Here is a 20501-nt window from a genome sequence, read left to right as displayed (position 1 = left end):
CACACTCCTGCACGTCCTTCTAAAACTTCAGATTTGCTCTTCACATTTAAGTCTTAATCTACCCAAACTGATTTCAAATCTAGAACAAAGTAGATTATCATAGAAATTCAATTTTCACATTTTGCTCTGTGGATAAGCAAATCATCCCACACCATCTGCAATCACAACATTTGAGTTTTCGGTGTATACAAATATTTTGGCTGTGACTATTCTTTCTTTGTCAACCCTGAGAAATTGCATTTCCTATTTTCTTGTCCTATTACACCAAGGCCACTGAGACCAGCATAATCTGCTAAGAGTTTTTACTTGAAAAGAGTATTGGGTTTTATCATGCAATTTTACTTTTTTAGAAAAGGATGCATTATGCACATTTTCAGACATACATAAAGTAGAGAGTGTGATGAATCTCCTCATGCTGGTCATCCAGCCTCAACAGTGAACAACATATCTCCCAGGTTTATTTCTCCTGCCCTCTCACTCTGTGCCATGCTCTTGCCGGGTTCACATATTTTTTCTGATGACGTGGTTTTTCCTTAATTGGCTAAAATGATGAATTACATTAATAGACTTTCCAATGTTAGGTCATCTTGCATGTTTCTAGGATAAACTCAAGTTCGTTAACCTGTAGGCATATCTAATTTGGTTAGTCACTACTTCCCTCTGTCTCTGTGTTTGTGACCATGACCTAAGACCCCCACTGGCCTCCTCCTCCACAAGAATGTTAACCTTATCTTTTCAGAGGAAAGCAACAGAAGGGCTCAGTCCCTGACCCCTACCTGCGTAGGTAGGCCATACAATGCAGGGTAGTTACCTCTATACCTCATTCTAGTGTGAAATCTACTTCCAAGGAGGAGCGCAAACCCCATCAGCGTAACAGACAATGCGTGCATAGGCATGTTTCCCGAGCACATGTGCCTGACCTTATGCCCACCTCTGTAATGACGAAGCTCTGAACCCTAAATCAAAGGAACCCACTCATCCCACACAGGGAGTCACAGCTTTGGAAGTTATTTCCTGTTAGCTCCTTATTTACTGCAAATAAATGTTTCCTTTTTTGTGCCACCCCCCACCCCCACTTCAGCTCCCTCGCTGGAGTTTCTTCCTGTAAGTCACTAAGGAAAAGATTCATGTTAGTTCAGTTAGGGTCTTTTTTTTTTTTAATCAAGGTTACCGTAGTCTCATAAAGTGAACTGAGTGCCTTCCTTTTGTCTTCTCTGGAGTCATCTGCATAAAATTGGAACGACATCTTTCTCAAATTTTAGTAGAATTCACTTGTGAAATTACCAGAACATGGTGGCTTGGGTAAGCAGATTTTTAATCACTCAATTTCTGAAATGGTTCAGGTCTTTCATTTCTTCTTGGGTGTCATGTTATTTTTTTTCTTCTGAATCATTGGCTTTACTAAATACATAAATATTAAATATCTGTGGTGCTTTGGGTAATCAGGAAGATGGTAACTCTCCGTATGCCTGTGAACATGTCCAATTCCACCTCATGCTTGAACCTCAGCTCTTTGGATTGGCATTCTTGGGTCATGGGGCCTGACCCCCAGCGTTTCAAAGTCACCTCCTGACCCTTTGCCATCAGACTGTCATTCTTCTGTGAGGAATCTCTCTCCAGAGTTGCTTTTAAGATTTCCTCTTTATCACAACACATCTAGGTTTGGCATTACTTTTGTTCACCTGGGTTGGCCTGAGTGCACACCCTCTAAGACTCTCCCGGATGGTGCTAGCATCGTCTCCCTCACCCGACATAGCAGCTTCATACCCATGTCCCATGTTCCTCCACACCTTTCAGCTCACCTTTCTTAGGTTGTGTCCAGTGTATAGTTTACCCTTTATTTCTCTATTTCATCGGCAATATTTTTCATTCCTAGGATTTGTACTTAGTTCTTTTTCGTATCAACCTGTTCTTGGTTCTCAGGTACTTTTGTAAATTTGTGTTACATGTTGCAAGTTCCTCCTCAAATACTGTGTAGATCTCAAGCACGTTTGGTGCAAAGTCCCCTACATTTGTTCTCTTATTCTCATTTCTTTAGGAGTGAGCTCACCTTCTGACTGCAGTGTTGTCAGGCCTCTTCTGTGGGGTCAGTTTCATCATGGTTCAGTCTGCACGCTCACCATGAGCAGACTTGGGGTGTTTTCTTCCTGGTCACACACTCCCCTACCCTCTCCAGCCCCATTCAGAAGCAAAAGCAAGCTCCATCCTGGGGTCTCAGGCCCCAGTCCAGCACCATCCACAGAAAGTGAAGGCTTGGCCTGGCCAGCTATCCACCCCTGCAACCTTGTTGTCCTCCTCCAGCCACAGTTACCCTCTCTTAGCTCTGCTGCTATGCTCCTCAAAGGGCCACACACCTTCCCCAGTGCCAAGTCGGGTAGGCCACACAGGGATGCCCCTAATGTCCAACCCATCTGCCTCATCCAGACCACATCCGAGGGACCCGGGTCTCTGGATCTCTCCTCACTGTTCCATTTCTGGGCCACAGTTTGTTTTCTGCTTGGCTGGTTCCTTTTATTTTCTAGATGTATTTATTACCTTATTGCCACTCCAGAGCAGAGAGGGTCTGAGGTCTAAACCAGAGCATCATCTGACCATAATAACCTATGTTTTTCCTCTAACTCTGACTTCCTCTTCCCCTCTGTCCCACACCACCACCATTAACCAACCACATTCACTCCTTTCTTGCAACAAACAGAACAAAGCAGAGCTCTAACTTTCAATCATGTGCCCTCCCTACTTTGGGAGTCTCTGAGATTGCTCCCACTGGGTGAAGCTTCTGGGTCTGCCCTGGAAGGCCCATCCAATCTGACATCTGCCAGCGCCAGTCCTTCTGTCACAAACCTTATGCCTTTGCTGCCCTGACTCCATTCACCTTCCCACTGTGCCTAAAACATATTCCCACCAATTCCCTTGCTGACTTTTTAGATCCTGCTGGGCAGCCCTAGCACCGCACAGCAGAAAGGAGCTCCTTCGCATCACTGAGCAGATCTCTGCTAGAGGCCCCAACTCAGACAACAAGAGCAACCCCAGAGACCAGGAGGCTAGCTAAGCCCTCTGGCCTGAGCATACATGGCCTATTGGACTCCCCCAAGGGTCATTCAGAGCAAAACAACAATCCACCCCAACAGCTCGATCGCAGGCATGGTATCCAAGAGGCTTCATAAGATAGAAACATCGGCATTATACTATCAGCGAGGCCAGTCATGGAGGTATTAGGGGTGCTACAGCCCTGCAAGGGGGCAAAGTGCTCAACCAAGAGCGTCTTCAAAAGGGAACCTCTCCGAGAGGGCAGAGGTCACCTGAGTGACAAGGTCTGCATCACAGAGACATAGGCCAAGAACCTCAGCTTCTCCAGGAGCTGTGGCAGGCATGTTCTCCAGGCAGAAAAGAGAACTAAAAGACCACTGGGCCTGACAGGAGGGAGAAGCACATGGAATGCTTTGCTGTTTTATTCTCAAAGGGCAAAAGACAGCTTGTGGCTCGAGGTCCAGGGGCTGGGACCAGTTGGTGGTTTGAAGCCCAGGGCCACAGGACAGTTGAGCTCCCCAGGGAACCATACATGATTCTTGGGACCCGGTTTCCCTCCATACCCAGGCTCTAGAGTCAGTACAATCCCAGGGACTGTCTCTATGCTCATCTCCCACTTGTTCTCTTCTGTTTTCTGGAAAGTTCTGTCTGAAATGTAGGTTGTCCAGGGCGTGCAGGCACTGACAGGGAAGGCTGCCTTCCCCATACCTGGAGAGCTACGCAGGCCAGCAGTGCGCTAAGAGCCAGGAGCCTTACCTGGAAGACAGTGAGAATGGCCGCGGGGAAAGTGTCAAAGTTGGTTGTCGGGGTCTCATCTCTAAAGTTAAACCTGAGGAAAACAAGAAGTCTTGGCAGGAGGTCGCCCACCAGGAGCCCAGCCAGGCACCCAGGTGTGCAGCACTGTCCCAGGCTGGGCGGGGGCTGTGAGGGGCCGTTGTCCCCTCAGGGGACCCCCAGGCAGAAGACAGGTGTGGGGCACTTGGGCAGCACATCTGCTCTGAGCTCTGTCTCCTTGGCAGGGCCCCCAGCCTCCTATACCCCCCAAGGCCCACTTACTGTCCCCCGAATAGCTGCATTCCTAGTAGAGCAAAGACCACGATGAACAGGAACAGCAGGAAGAGGAGGCTGATGATGGACTTCATGGAGTTTAGCAGAGATACCACCAGGTTGCGCAGGGAGCTCCAGTACCTGTCAGGGCAGATGCAGTCTGTCTACGCCCAGCCGCGCCCCCACAGAGCTGGCTGACACCCGCCACCCACCACTGACACCATGCTCCATGGGTCTCACAGTCACACCTATGGCTTCCCAGATTTTCTAAACCCCGTAGGCTTCCCACCTCGATGGGCATCCAGAGCACTTCTCCACCAGGGACGCCAGGGGGGACGGCCACATCCAGGGCTGGGCTCGCCCTCATCTCCCAAAGCTGCACCTATTGCTGCCATCCCTCTCCACCTCTCCATACCCAGGCAGCCTTAGGGTAACCTCCACCTAGACCACAAGCTGAGGAGCTGCAGTGGAGGGTACTCAGCCCATGGCCTGGGCAGGTCCTCGGTGCTGTGATAGGTGACATGAAACCCAGGTGTGAATGCCCCTCTCACCAAGGGCCCAGGACACAGCATGGATTGGAGGGGGTCAGGTGGGGGGCAGTGTTGCGAGAACAACACTGGCATCCCACAACCCCCACCTCTCCATCACATTCCTCAAATGTTCCTGGAGGTCAGATACTGTGTCCCTCGTGCCCCCCAAGGGCACACAGGCCCCATTGAAGTACACTGAGGGGGGGTATTGAGGCTGCTAACAGCTTGCTCATTGGGAGGCTGGGGGTTCAACCCCATGCCCATGGCTGGGGAGCTCCTCTAGAAAAGGCTGGGGCATGTGGCTTTCCCTCCAGCCACCAGGAGACACGCCATATGCCTCTGTGTCTCTGCACATAAGCTCCCAGCACCCTAGAAAGGCAGGAGTGGCAGGACAGATCGTAGTCTCCATGTTCACCCTGCCCCTGGGTGTCCCTGGACCCTCCAATCCTGTCCTCCCTACTGCTGGTGGCACAGAGGCTCACTTGTGTTCCATGGATTCTCTTACAAGGTACATGATGGGCTGGGAAAACTCTGGAAAAGCCAGCCCACTTCAGGACAGGGGCTGCCTGGCTTCCAGAAGGAAGCAGAGCCCTAGGACACCAGGCCTCACAACCAAGGTGAAGGCGGCTGTCCTGGCCTCCTCCCAGGGTGATGTACCTGCATCGCACGGGGAGGCCACAGAGGATGCACAGCAGCATTTGTGGCCCTAGATGGGCCACATTCTTGGCCAAACTCTCTTGCAGGGACACCATCGTGTCCTCAAATGGTCTCAGGTTTGGATTTAAAACAGACTGGGGGCGGCAGCCCGGGTGGCTCAGTAGTTTAGCGCCACCTTCAGCCCAGGGCGTGATCCTGGAGAGCCAGGATTGAGTCCCATGTCAGGCTACCTGGATGGAGCCTGCTTCTCCCTCTGCCTCTCTCTCTCTCTCTCTCTCTGTGTGTGTGTGTGTGTCTCTCATTAATAAATAAAATCTTTAAATAAATAAACAAACAAACAAACAAATAAACAGTTTGGGAAGGACCAAAAGAACTCCTGTCTACCCCGGGGAGATAAGAGGTTTTGAAAGTCACTGGAGGGGTGACCCAGGGCCCAAGGCCTCCCACACAGGCCCAGTGTAGCCAGGTCTGCTCCCTGGGTCCCATGGCTGAGGATATGGCATGGAGCCCCGTGCTAGAGCGTGTGTGGGCTGCGTGCTCACAGCACAGGGGTCCAGGCACTCAGGGTAGGGGAGGTCCTGCTGTGGAGTGCCCCAGGCCCTGGTGTAGACAGTGGTCTCTCGGTAACCGCATCACACCCCCGCCCTGGCTGCTGCCCCTCGCAGACAAAGTGGAGCAAATGGCCTCCAGGGTCACGTGAAGAACCAAGTGGAACAGAACTGAAAACAGACCTGGCGCCTATCCTCCTGCCACGGCTTAAGCAAGGCAGCGTCAGGCATAGGGTGGGGAAGGCAGGCCTGGGGGTGGGAGCCACGTGGGCTCCATGCTGGCTCAGGTCAGAAGGGCAGAGTCAGCTGAGACCTCCCTCCCTCTGCAGGGCTGGGGCCACAGGCAGGTGGCCAGGTGCGGGGGCGGGCTAGACCATAAAAAACACCTCCTTCTGGTAACTTCTATTTTCTCTGTTAACTATGAAGCCAAGTAATCGTTTGAAGGTTGAAAGACGGGACTGCTGGTTTCAGAAGAGGGGACAGTATGAAACTGTGGGAAGCAAGCTACCGAGAGAACCAGGAACCCTGGCGGCAGCACTGAGGCCAACGGGGAACCACCCTGAGAACAGGTACAGCCCTGTGACCGAAACAGTCATGCCGCGCAGGGGCTTTAAAACTGCCAATTATGGGATCCCTGGGTGGCGCGGCAGTTTGGCGCCTGCCTTTGGCCCAGGGCGCGATCCTGGAGACCTGGGATCGAATCCCACATCGGGCTCCCAGTACATGGAGCCTGCTTCTCCCTCTGCCTATGTCTCTGCCTCTCTCTCTCTCTCTCTGTGACTATCATAAATAAATAAAAATTTTAAAAAATTTTTAAAAAACCTCAAAAACTGCCAATTACAAGCACGAAAAGAGACTGCAGATAGTAGAGCTCAAGGCCAGCCCCATGAGCCCCCAGGAGCAAGCACGCTGCTTGGCCAGTCTCACGTGCGGCCTGCGTCCCTCCTCCCTTCACCCAGGAGCATGTGGATAACATACTTTGTGACTTTGAAGATCCTCAGCAACCGCAGTGCCCGCAGCACACTGATCCCAAAGGATGTTCCTGGCTTGATGGCTGCCCAGACCACTTCAAAGATGCTCCCCACAATGACCTGCAGGGAGACAGGGTCAGCCTTAGGCACACACACACCAGCCCACACGTGCGCATCTGGAGGCAGCAGCTGCAGTCCCTCTGTGAGCATCCACAACACAGGATGCACGTTTCACACTAAGCTCCTTCGGCAGCCTTCGGGAGCTCCGCCGCCCCAGTCCTGGGGCCATCCGTCCCCCAACAGGTGCCCCCCAGTGTGTCCAGGGCATGGAGTGTTGGCGGGCTGATGGGTTCCCTGACTGACCAACTGCAAATCACATCAGCTCAATGTCAGCATTCTCCCCCAGGGCCAGGAAGCTGGTGACGTACTAGGACCCAGGCCCCAGGCATGACTGGAGGCTCTGGCAGAGTGACCACTGGTCTAGGACCCTACACATCTGCTCTGGCAGGTGCCCCAGTGATGGCTCACCCCAGCTCACAGCCCTCCTCTGCACACTTTTCCACACTGAACACAACCGCATCACTTAGAGCACATCCGATGTCCTGCTGGCATCCAGACAGCCCAACAGCTGCATTCATTGTACCCTGGGCAGCACGACAAAGGGGATGAGCATGCCGCCACCTGTCCTTGGCGACCCTGAGCACCTCTGCCAATTTCCTGCAGCAGGTGCACAGCACCCCATGTTTGTCTGGGGCTGGAGCTCCCGGTTTCCTAAGTCCGTGTTCTTACCATTTTCCTTAACCCTCAGACTTTGTCCCCACGTGTTCCTGGAGCAGATGGCCCCTGAGACGCCCACCGTGAACCCCAGTATGTGGTGCTCCCCTGGACAGCCTTGTCCCTCACTGGGATGGACCCAGTGACTCACTTCTAGCCAACAGAACGGGACAGAGTGATGAGCTGTCCCCTCTGAGATCAGGTCACAAGGACCGGCTTCCTCCTGGGTACTCAGCTCTGCTGCAGGTCAGAGCTGCTGTGTGGTGGGACACGAGGAGCTGTGGCTAGGGACTAAGTGGCCCCAAGAAGGAGCCTGGACGTGAGCTCCCTACCCAAAGGGCCTGCAGTTGCTGCAGCATGGTGGGGCAGTAGGAGCCGGGGGCTCCTACTACCAAAACAAGAGAGAGCAAGTGTTGGCTGTTTTAAGCCACTAACCCTTGGGGTGATTTGTTACATGTCAAGAGAAAAGCAATGCACATTTTGGAGACAGAAGTGAAGCTCTGAACAACACAGCAGTGGTTTGGGAGCCAGAGGAGGCACTGAGTGGCATGTCGGATCCACAGCCCTAGACGCACCACTCATGGCTCTGGACTGCAAGGAAGCGCGGAGGCCACACCTGCACATCCGCAGGACACAGGGTGGGTGCCCTATTGTGTCCTGGCAGGAACCTCGGCCACAGAGTCGCCCACAGTTCTGTGAGCAGAAGAAAGTATGCCACCCTGACAATGAGGGCTCTGGATCTCCACATAGAGTGTGCAGGTGCGGCCTGGGTCCCCCGCCACTCATGGTCAGTGTGCGAGGAAGTGCTGTCCACCAGGACCTGCTGGCTTTGGGAATACTCAGCCTCGCCACACAGCCAAGGATGCCAAGGTCAGAAATGACACAGTCCACAGAGGCAGCGGGTGCTGCAGGCGCCCAAGAGTACCGCCCAGTCCCACATTCTAGCCCCATGGAGACGGTCTTGCACAGCAGCCCCAGGAACAGCAAGGCTTCAGCTGTGTCACCATGGGACCCTGCAGGGAAGGGCCCATCCCCAGAGTTCAGGTACGTCTTCTGTTGGGTGCAACAACCTCCAGGAAGACCCACAACACACCCAGACACTCTGAGAAGACTTGGCTCTGCAGAAATGCCCCCTGCTCGGGGCAAAAGACAAAACGACAGGCCTTTGGATCCTGGAATCCTACTGGCAGGAAGCAGGCTGAGAGACCTGCACAACTGAAAACACTCGCTACCTTTCCTGGAACAAAAAGGGTGATCCAGAAGCCAGCTGAAGGCCCAAAGGGCTTCTCAGGCCTTAAGGGCTAGTCCCAGGGTCTCTGACTTTTCCCAGCCAGATTCCAGAGACTCCCTGTGGGTCCTACCGTGGGTCCCCTCTGGGCAGGAACGCTCAGCTCCTCTGAGCCCCTCCTACAACTGTGCAGGTGACAGCTCGTCTCCTTCGTTCCACAGGTCTGCAGGTGGGGAGGGGCTGAGCAGCCATCCTGGAGGACCCTCGGCCACACCTGGGCCTGGCTTGGACAATGAGGCCTGGACCCTGAGCTGATGCTGGGATGCAACGTGCTGGGGAAGCCGGAGGACATGCGTGTATTTCCCATGGGGAAGGGTCTGGGCCACTGGGGGCCGGAGCATGGACTGCGGCAGGCAGCCTCTAAGATGGCCTCCGTGCCCCGTGCCTCCTGGGGGTCATTACCCCGGGTAACACCCCCACCCCTGTTGGGCATGGGCTCAGCCAAGTGACTCACTCTGAACAAAGAAAATGGCACAGTTTGGTCATCTCTGTGAGACTGGGTTTCCACGGCTCTGTCTCAGGAACTCTCGGTCTCTGTGTCGGGTCACAAGCTGCCAGATTATAAGGACATGAGGCAGCCCCGGGGAGAGACCCATGTGACCAGGACTGAGGCCTGCTACTAACCACGTGAGTGAGCATGGAAGCCAGTCCCCTGAGGCCCATCAATAGCCTCCTGAGGAACTGAAAAGCAAATTCTCCAGCGCTCATCACGTCATGAGGCTGTGGCTTCCTGGCTGTCAGCTGTGCCCCTTAAGAGACCCTGGACCACAGGCCCGTGGCCGAGCCAGGCCTGGGCCCCTGCCTATAGGAACCATGAGACGACACATGCTTACTCTGTGTGGCTACATGCAAACCTGGCCACGGCCCAGGACCCAGTCAGCTTGGAGCAGAAGATGTTTGAAAGATCAAGGATCCTCTGAAATCCCCTAACCCCTTGGGGTCCCTCTGGCCTGCGTGCACCACAGTCTTTCCCAGTAACTAAGTGGGCCAAGGACAAGAAACCTTCCCCCAGAAAGAACCATGGCATCCACAGCTTGGGGCACAGCCTGGGAAGCCTCGGCTCCTCCCTCCCCACTGAGACCTTGCAGTGCCGTGGGGCGTCACCTGAGGCTCTGGGGCCAGGCCTCCAGGTCCCCGCTGCCTCCCCTGTGGACACAGCATTGCATCAACTCCACTGATGGGAAAAGTCAAAGCCATGCTGAATTTTTGAGCTGAGGTTTTACTTCTACCTGTGTCCAGGCTGCCCCCTGCCCACCAGCTCCTCAGGACTCTGCGGAGGTGGGAGCCTTCCTCAGGGCTGGCATGCCACTTCTGGAAAGTCTGCACCGGTCAGAGCTCACCCCTGGGCTCCAGGCTCGGCACGGGGAGGTGTCCACGCTCCACTGGCCTGGGAGGGCCTGTGTCACTCCCTGGGCTTTGTCCCAGCGAGTCCTGTGAACACTCCCAGGCCCAAAGAAGTTGTTTAGGGACCCAAGCCAGGTCCACGAGGAAGGCTGCACCACCGCCAAGCCCCCATCGGCCCACCCCTAAGCAGGTGCCCAAGCTGTCCAGAGCCAGCTCCCACCCCCCTGAAGCTCTGCTGGGAACACTGAGCCCTCTGCAAAACAGTAGCATATTTAAAAGATGGTTGCACCAGGCACAAAGGGGGCCACAGTGCCTTCAGCTGACCTTGAGATTCTACAGACAGGGCCGGAGGCAGGGAGGAGGATGTCCTGCAGCTGACACCCCCATAAGTCAGGCCTGGACTCTTCTCTGTCAAGGGCCCCTCCCTTTTTGACCCACACAGGGTCATAGCATGCTCAACTGCCTGGGTCCTGCTGCACAGACCCCACAGCACACGCGGATACAGCATGGTGGGAGGGGCTATGTGGACGCTCAGTCCCAGATACAGACCTGCCAGGACCCCAGGCCAGCACCTGAGGATCCTACTCACCCCAAAGTCAAAGCAGTTGAAGGAAGATCGGAAGTAGCTTCTGGGCCCCAGGCCATACATCTTCAATGACATCTCTGTGAGGAAGAGACCCAGGAAAACAAACTCTGCAAAGTCTAGGAGAAGCCGGAGAAGAGGGGGATTAGCTCTCAGCCTCCTCCCACCTGGCTCCAGCCCAGACTGGAGGACACCAGACCTCTGAGCTTCCCAGGGTTGAGCCCTGCAAGCCTGGTCTGTGGCCCCTGAGCTGGGGAATCACAGCTCAGAACGAGAATGATGAACCAACTGGGACTGGGAGGGACACACAGATGCTGGCTCCACTTTGACACGTGGTACGTGTCCAGTGCCTACAGCACCAGAGATAGCCATGCAGGAGGCGAGACCCTGGGCCTGGGCTCAGGAGTGCGTTCTTGGTGCCACTCAGCACCCACCGGAGGATGGGCTTGGACTTGTCCTTCCACCTTCAGGCTTGCTCCCCGCCTCATGCTGTGAGCACCGCAGAGACCCTCAGCCTCCTCATCAGAATTGCCCCATATTCCCGCGGGAGCTTCCCTGACACCTTCCTCAAAACCCCACATCATCGTGTTTGCTGTGACCTTTGCTCACCTGGCACATGGGCATTGCCTGGCCAGGCAGCCTGAGGCTCCCAGGAGGGCCAACGCTTGCTTGGGGCCAGGAGGATATGGCCCCCTCACTCTGTGAGGCACTCAGAGGCTCCTGCAGTCGCCTCCACCTTCCTGCAGGTGCCCCTCCTGCCTCACCCTGGAGTCCTGCCACCAGCGGTATGGACCCTCAAGGGCCTAGGAGCCAAAGGGAGGCCATGCTGGCTGCACTGGAACTAAGGGCAATACTGGGGAATCCAGACACACAGACAGCAGGACCCCGAGCCAGGCCAAGCTGGTCCAGGAGCCAGACAAAGCCACAGACAGCACAAGGCACAGCCGGGCCCTGGCTCCAGCCAAACCAGGAATGCCAGATGCCAGAACGAGGGCACTGCCTTTGATCCTTCCCCACGAGTGTGGAGCTGGCATTGGCATGTTATTCTGCAGAACAGCCCACAGGGACCATGCCTACCTCTAGCCCCTGGGCAGCTCAGAAGCGTGGGCAGGGCTGGCCCCAGAGGGTCCAGGCCATGAGCATGAATGGACGGTAAGCTTCAGAGAAGTCCACTCCCTGGAAAGTTATCAGCCCAGCCTCCCTGTGGCTTCTAGTACTCAGATCACTTGGGAAACTGGACCCCAAGCACCTCCTGGTAGAACAGACCACACACCTCCTGCCAACCCTAGGGACCCCAACGTGTGCTGTCTTCCACAGCTCTCCACCAGCACTGTGCTATGGACACTCAGCAGCCTCTGCTAGGGGCAAACCTGCAATAGCCCAGATGCTGCACAGCCCTGCTGCCCACGCAGCCCTCTGCACGGCCCGAGGTCTCAGGTAGGGAACCCCTCCTCTGCCCTGACTACATGGATAATCAGCTCCTGGCAGCAACTCACACAATCAGCCTGGCCTCTGAGGCCAACCAACAAGTCAGTGACTCCCCAGCCATGCATGGGATCTGTCATGAGAAGGCAAAGCTGACTCCCTCGAGGAGCCAAGAAGCCAGCGTGCCAGGCACAGATGTCCACCAACCTGGGCAGAAGAACCCACTCCAGCCAGGTCTGAATGACTGAACACTGGTCCTGGCTGTGCGGAGCAGCAGGCATGAGGGGTGGTTGGAGGACAGCACCGTGCCCCCAAGTCCAGCTCAGAATGCCCTAGCAACCTGCCAAGATCCATGGCTGCTGAATCCCAGAACCTCTCCACATGTGCCCTGGGGCACCCCACAGGAAGACCTCAGACCCTGGAGAAAGAGGCCACAAAGATGGGACTTCCAGCTGCCCGCATGCCAGGCCCTGGAACTTCAGCTGCCTGGTCACTGATCCTGCTCCCAGGAGATCCAGTGAGGGCACCACGAGGAGCAAGCCCAGGACCTGCCGAAGGTGCGACTTCTTCAGGAAACAGGAACAGTCCTGCCAGCCCTCTCACTCTCCTGAGGAAGAAACACCCTCGGCTTCATATGCTCACTATCCGTTCATTCACTCCTGAATCATTCGTTCAACTCCCAGGCACTGGTGCTGCCTTGAACCTAAAGAGGAAACAGAGATGACTCCTCTCTCCAGGCGCATGCCAAGGGGGAGCCAAGGCAGATGTGAACACTGTTCCATGTGTCAGGGGACCCAAGGGGCAGAGGAGAGGGTGGTCAAGGTGACCTGCAGGGCCAAGAGGGCTCATGCGACAACAAAGCCCAACAGCCGGCTGCCTGTTTGAGCACAGCACCCCCTCCCCCTCACCAGCTAAGCTTTGGGGGTTCTAGAGGTGCAGCAGGGGTGGATCCTGGCTGGACAGATAACCACGGTGCACAGAACTCACTGTCTGCACCGTGGCCAGCCTCAGGGCAGCGCCCTGTGGGGAGCTCCAATGCTGCTAGTCCTGGTGGGCACCCCCTTCCTACCTCAGCCACTGCCTCTACCCCTTGCAAGACTTGCCCTTCCTGGCTAGATCAGCCCTCCTCAGCTCCAGTCCAGCCGAGGATGGAGCCCAGGACGCTGAGCAGAGGTATGTACACCCAGCATGCAGCCACCTCTCCTGCCAGCCTGGGAGCTCCCTGGTAATGCCATGAACTCAGAAATTCCCAGGGAACCACAGAAAAGACAGAGCAGCAAGAGGGAAGATCTGGGGCCAGGCCCAACAGCTGGGTACTCTCAGTCCTATGCTCCCACACCACAGACAGGTGGCCAGGCTGTGCAGCTTCTCATCTGCCCCTCGGGTGGCAAATCCCCAGGAAACAAGGAATAACCACAACACTGACTGGGAACCATGGGAAGGAAAGGCCTGGATGCCCCAGGAATAGCTCCCTGGGCCCCTCCGCCTTCCTCTCCACCCTTCCCCATTACATGAGAGATCTCTATACAAATGTGAGAAACTATAGCCCAGCGTTGCATCCCCAACAGTCACCGCCACCCACATGTGTAAGTGGCCTGTGGAGCCATCAGAGTCTAGAGCTCCTAAGAACACTTCCAGAGCTACCTAAGCTTCTGCTTAGAGCTGACCAGGCTCTGTGGTCTGAAAGAGGGGAGTGTGGCTGGCCCACCAGGGAACTCAAGTCCAGGACAGTTCTCTGGAGAAAAGACTCTCTTGCCACCTCAGGGTAGCTTCAGGCATATAGGACCCCCATGGTGAAAGCAAGGCCCTGATGGGAGCCCAAAAAAGGTCCTATGCCCACCAGCTCCAGATCAGCCCCAGATACCAAGCAGTGTGATTGCAGCTGACCTCCAGGGAATGGGAGATGGAACCCCTGACCAGAGAACAGAAACCACCAATGAGCCTTCATCTTGAGATCTTGTGAGGTGGGATGACAGACCAGGACCAGGCTCCCCATGACCTGCAGAGCCCTAGGACGTGAAGGGCTGGTCCTGGAAGGGCATCCCTGGTTCCTGCAGAGGTGCAAGCGGCCTCAACCACCCTGGTCACCTTCCTCTCCTCCTTGGAAATGTAACAAGAGAAGTCATGACTCAGACTCCAGTGGCCTATCCTTGAGCTCATCGACACGGGTAAGTTAGCCCTGGTCTCAGACACAGGTTCAACAATCAAAAAGAAAAGTGCAGACAACCAAAGGAGCCCAGGAAGAGCCCAGAAAGAGCCCCAGGAAGAGCCCAGGAAGAGCCGAGGAGGCAGGACTCTTTTCTCCTCAGGGGTCCTGGGAGGGAGCTCCAGCCTTGTGGCAGATTGGAATGAGGGGCTAAGTGCCCTGGTCCACAGGTCTGAGGCCCTTACAAGGGAAGACACAGGTCCATCTGGCCTGGCTTATGCCTGCTCACCCCATCAACCTCCTCCCAGGGTGCCCTGGACCCCTCATCATTTCCCACCACACTGACAGATGGTTTATAGCCCGTTCCAACCAGCTAGGCCTCCTGCCACCTGGGACGGGGAGCTCAGGCCCCAGCAGAGGCCCTTGGGGCCCTTTGGTCAGTGCAGGGGTCCTACCCAGGGCATTCCAAGGCAAAAGGCTGTGAACCAGGATTTCCAGGCTGTAGACCAGAGGTGGTTCGGGAAGAGGTGAGGGGGAGGCCCAGGCTGCAGCTACGTACACAGCGCCGTGGTGAGCCGCTGTGGCTGGTTGTAGTGCACCATGGCCACGCACAGAGTATTCAGGGCCACCACACACAGCACCACCCAGTAGAAGCTCTGCGCCTTCACCATGCGTCGGATGAAGAACCGGAACATCTTCTCCTTCCTACGGAAGTACGACGAGCTCTCCGTCTTCCCGCTCTTGAGGCTGGCACGGGCAAAGGGGGATCCTGGGGGAAGAAGGGGTCACTGAGGACACACTCTCCCTCCACAGACGTGTGCCCCATGGACACGCTTCCCCGCCCATCTCAGAACTCTCCCATGGGCACCTGTCCTAGCCCGGGCCTAGCCCAAGGCCCGAGTCCTGGTTGCAGGCACCACGTGTGTCAGACCCTGTGTGCTACTGGCATTTAGCTGATGACCCCTACACATCCAGTGAAGGGTCTTGACCCCAATCCCATGTCACAGATGAGGGGACCAAGAGCCTTGTCCCCACAGTCACTAGGCTCCTAATGGCCTCAGCACCCCAGGCCACCTTCCAGCAGCCCCAGCCATCCCAACCCCTCTGTGGGCCTCCCTCTCGCTTCAACTCGGATCAGCAACCACTGCCTACCTATTTTTTAATTATTTAAATATTATTTAAATTTCTATAATTTAAGTATATAAATATAATATAAAACATTAAAATATATTGTTTAATTTTTATTTTTTTATTTTTTTTAATTTTTTTTATTTATTTATGATAGTCACACACAGAGAGAGAGAGGCAGAGACCTAGGCAGAGGGAGAAGCAGGCTCCATGCACTGGGAGCCTGACGTGGGATTCAATCCCAGGTCTCCAGGATCGCGCCCTGGGCCAAAGGCAGGCGCCAAACCGCTGCGCCACCCAGGGATCCCCATATTGTTTAATTTTTAAAAAATATTTTATTTATTTGAAAGAGAGAATACAAGCAAAACAGTACAAGCAGGGAAGCAGCAGAGAGAGAGGGAGAGGCAGGCTCCCCACTGAGCAGGGAGTCTGACATGAGGCTCGATCCCAGGACCCTAGGATCATGACCTAAGCAGAAGGCAGACACTTCACTGACTGAGTCATTCAGGAGCCCCGGCCACCTATTCTTAAGTACTTTTACTAGAACTCAGCCAAGCTCCCTGGTTTGCCTCTGGTCCACGGCGGCTGTCCTGGTGCAGAAGCAGAGGGGAGGCAGAGACACAGCCTCACATGGTCTCTGCAACATTTGCCTATGAAGCTACCACAGCCTCCCCATGCCTCCATGTGCACAATCCCTCTGCTCTGCTGTGACAATAAGTGTGAGATGCTTCCCACTGCTGGTTTCTTTCCACAGCTGGCTGCTCCTCAGCTTCACACTTGGACTTTGATGGCACCTCCATAAAACACCCTTCTGTGGGTGCTCCTTCTGAAATATGGTCATCACCCCCCAGCAATAATCACAAATCACACCATCTGCCCCCATATTGGCTTGTTGACCTGTTCTGTGCCCCGCTTCCAGACCAGACCACACATTCTGTGAGGATAGGAGAGGACAAGGCACTCACTTCAGCCCCACGTACTCCTTGACAAATGAGCCAAGGGTGGGTGGTGAGTATGCATGGCTGTCTCTCAGCATGGGCTTCAGGTCCCCAGATGAGAGTGTGGAGTATATGTGTATGTGTGTCCCACGATGTCCTATGAACATGCACATACATGTGTGTGCGCACCCAGACTCCTGGTAGCACACTAATAGCATTTTGGGACTAGTATCCTTGAATTCACTGAAATGAGAACAGGCCCTGAGGTCTTTGGAGAGACTTATCTGTATGCTGACCAGCTGCATGGGTGGGGAGATGCTATGTACAGCAGCCCCAAACACAGAAAGTGGGCCCAGAGGACAGGATCCATCAGCCAGCCCTCTGAGGACCCTCACAGTGCCCCAGATGCCAGACCTCATCTATACCCATGGAAGACATGGCCCCATCACAGCCTCCTGAGAAACCAGGACACAGCCTCACAGTCTATGTCCAGCCACCAGCCACTGCCAATTAGTCAGAGTGACCCCATTCAACAAAACCTCTTGGCCAGCCTTACTAAGGGCTGCAAAGTGCCAAGGCCACAGCCAGACACACCTACTCCCTCCTCAAAAATGGCAGTAGGGCCCCAAGGAAGGCAGGCAAGCAGCCCCGACAAGGAAAGACCACATGTGCAGAGCCATGCACAGGTCCACCTGGAGAACCCACAGGCTCAGATGTCCCAGCACTTCCTGAGATATTTAGAAACGAAGTCACACACATACACTGCAGAGCACACACCCACACCCTGACCACCTCACTGTCAAACACACAACCACTCATGGAATCATACAGGGACACACCTGTGAGCACACACAGGGTCACTCTGGGAAGGAAGGTAAAGGGGACATGTGACTCATATGAACCACTTTGTGCGTACACGTATAGCCAGCGAGACAAGCAGCAAGTTCTCCAGGGGAGGCTCCATGGCCATCCCCACCTGGCTCACTGGACCTGCCCAGTAAGAACCAGTGAGCCCTTGCCATGCAAAAGGCCTCACGGGAATGCTGCCCTACCACAGCTTCTGACCCCCCAACCCACCCAAGCCCACATGTAAACCACCACACAGCTTCACCTGTCAAGGCAAACCCAGTGGTGTCTGCAGCCACAGTTGTGTAAAACCATGCACCCCTGCTTAGCTCTTGAAGGCCCACCCATCCCCCCACAGCACACTTCAAGGGATGGGATGGGGAGCGAGAGCCCCAGCACTGCACAAGGTGCTCCCTGCTCCATCCCAAGGGAGAGGTGTTTCTACACACATGCCACGGCACAACTAAGGACAGAGACCTGCAGCCTCCTGGCCTCCACTTGGTCAGGGAACAGGGAGATACAGGCACACACCACACAGGCACTGGGTCTCTGGAGACAGGTGCAGGCCTCGGAGGACAGCCTTTCCCAGCAGGCAGCCAGTGTGTGCTCAGCTCAGCTCTGGACAGTGAGTCCAGCCCAGCTCTTTGGTGAAAGCAGGGGTCCACCGTGTACACGGACACACGTCCTGTCAGAACTGTAGCTCTGGGAGGGAAAACCGTGAGAGACTAGGACTGCTTTTCCTCACACTGCGCGTTTTCCATATTTACCTTAATCAGTGTATATTCTTTATAATCAAAAGGCTTATTTCAAGGAAAAGAACGTATCATCAAGCTAGAATAAATCAAGAATCAAATCAACCTGTGAATGACAGCAGTGAAACATGAGTGAGAATGATGTTCGACTGAACGCAACATCTGGATCTCTTTCCCTCATGCTCAAAAGGGAGTTCATTAGTTAACATAAAATCTATGCTGGCCCTGCACCCATCCCTTCCACAAACATGTACAGTCTTGTGTCAGGCCCTAAGCGGCAGTGAGAAGACAGAAGGACTAAGATCCATCCCTGCCCTCAGTGACCCCACTAGAGGCCTGTGAAGGGACGGAGGAGAAATGTGTGTCTCCTTCCTGCTCAGCCGTTACACTCATCAGCATGGGATGATGAAAGTGATGTTCAACAACAAGCCACAGAGACACAAGCCCTGTCCCCCCTGCCCTGGGCACACAGCTTTCTACCTGTCTCCATCATCATTAGTCATCCTGGTCGTTGCTAATACCCTCACTGTCCAGGCCCCGAGAGTTCCCCACGATACCCAACTACTTACACAACCTAGAGAGTCCTCACTCAAACACAGATGGCAGGTAACCTGGACCTCGCGGGTTGGGTAGGAGTCAATGGACGATGGCATGGGGGCTGGCACATGGGCCTAAGCAACAGTGCTGGCGACAGGGTGGATTGAGGGGCGACAAGCCAGTGCCCGAGACACGGCCGTGCTTGGACATATGGACAGATGGAGAAGGTGTCTTTCCTCTCTCCAGCCCATGCCCAACCTATCCCCAACCGGCCCCCAACCAGCCACTGCTGAGGTCTGAGGCCCCGCTGGGGACCGCAGAGGAAAAGTAAGCAAAATCCCAGGGACAGAAGTATAGCACCAAACCTATCAACAGAAAACTGAAAGGAGAGACTTTCTGGAGAAAAAAGTAAATTCCCTTCAGCAGATGAAAGGAAAGGAGCTTCTGTCTTAAAACCCTGAAGAGTCCTGAAGGACAAGCATAAGCTGTGTTGAATGAGGGCAGAAACCGTAGGGACACAGGGTGAGACAGGAGCCAAGTGGAGATGGGACCAAAAATACTGGGATTCCAGGTGCAAAACCAAAAAGGAGATGAGCTCATTACACCAACAGGAAGGCGCTCTGTGAGGGGTGAAGGAAGGCTCCTGACCCTGCCAGCAGGGGTGAGGCCAACAGCACAGAGCAGAAGGAGGCCGCACAGAGGAGCACCCAGGAGAGCAGAGGCTGTGGAAGCCACAGGACAGGGCCTCTGAAACCAACCCCATGCGCGTGAGCAGCCGCCTCTGCGAGGGCAGCAACCATAAGGACCAAGGGTTCTGGAGTAGCAGCCATAATAGAGACTGAGGACAGCCCAGGGCCACAGTCCTCAGACAGGGAGGGAGAAGGGGGTGGGGAGGGGAGGGAGGGCGGGAGGGAAGGAAGAGGGAGAGGGGCAGGAAGGCAGAGGCAGAGCAGGTCATATCTTGACCTTTGGGGCACACAGGGGCAGGCTGATGGCAAATAGAGCAAGTCCTTCACGGACTGGACGGTGAATCCCGTCAGTAAGGACACAAGACCCCGCAGTGAAGAAGCTCCAACCACGGGCGCAGGGGAGGGGAGCAGTGAGCAGGGCGGATAACTGAACTGGATGCAAAGTGCGGAGCCTGCGGTCTAGGCCGAGAGAGGCCACCACACAGGCATCAGGCAGAGGGGCGGCACCGCCTCTGTGTCCTCGCAGGTAAAAAAGAGACAAAGAACAGGTTGCACGTTTGGAAGAAATTGGGAAAGTAATAATAAAGTCAATCAAAATAATGTAGAACTTGATGAAGATCCAAGTGGATGTCATGACATTTAAGACAGGAAGTGTAAAATCGGGAGATTTTATGTGATAGTCAAGGCCTATCAGGTATGTGTGATCCAAATTTGTAAACCAGACCACAGCTTGCCAAGCGGAGAAGAGCAAGAGCAACGTAGCAGGTCCAGGCCCCAAAGGCCCAAACCCTCACCACTGGGTGTTTCCCCGCCCCCCAACAGCCTCTCCATCTAGCCCCCCAGCCCCCCATGCGCTCTCTGTCCAGCCCCACAGTGTGCCCCCAGCCCCCCCACAGCCTCTCTGTCTAGCCCCCCCGGGTGTGCCCCCAGGCCCCCTCCACAGCCTCTCTGTCCAGCCCCCCAGGTGCGCCCCCCACACTCCCAAGGCCTCTGTCCAGCCCCGACCCCTGGGGGAGTGAGTCTCCCCCAACTACACGTTGGGCGGCACACCCCGTGTGCTCGCCTTCAGAAAGCACCCAGACCCCGAGGCTCCCGCGCCTCCTTCCCTTGGGGCCCCGCAGCGTCTCCCCTCCACACGCCCTCCAGTGGCCCTCACCTCCCACAACCTCATCCCTGTGGCACTGAGCCCCCAGCCTCTCCAGCCACACGGGCCTCTCTGGCGGTCTCCACCTGTGCTGCTCCCTCCTGCTTGTTGCCGGAATGTTCTGACT

At 55.2% G+C, this 20501-nt stretch overlaps 1 protein-coding gene across 4 annotated transcripts in view; it reads right to left on the bottom strand.

Moving 5' to 3' along the window:
* Positions 1 to 20501, bottom strand: part of CACNA1B (calcium voltage-gated channel subunit alpha1 B) — a 195640-nt gene that overhangs the window by 108910 nt on the left and 66229 nt on the right. For all 4 annotated transcript variants that reach the window (XM_072778906.1, XM_072778907.1, XM_072778908.1 and 1 more), the window contains exons 11-15: positions 14900 to 15109; positions 10776 to 10888; positions 6788 to 6900; positions 4084 to 4215; positions 3784 to 3856 (exon numbers count right to left, since the gene is read on the bottom strand). In XM_072778906.1, the coding sequence (XP_072635007.1) occupies positions 3784 to 3856; positions 4084 to 4215; positions 6788 to 6900; positions 10776 to 10888; positions 14900 to 15109 (641 nt within the window). The remainder of the gene's footprint in view (positions 1 to 3783; positions 3857 to 4083; positions 4216 to 6787; positions 6901 to 10775; positions 10889 to 14899; positions 15110 to 20501) is intronic.

The sequence above is a fragment of the Canis lupus genome, chromosome 16 (assembly GCF_048164855.1).
Source record: "Canis lupus baileyi chromosome 16, mCanLup2.hap1, whole genome shotgun sequence".
Taxonomy (NCBI): domain Eukaryota; kingdom Metazoa; phylum Chordata; class Mammalia; order Carnivora; family Canidae; genus Canis; species Canis lupus.
The sequence above is the reverse complement of the archived record's forward strand: the minus strand, read 5'-3'. Positions and strand labels throughout refer to the sequence as shown.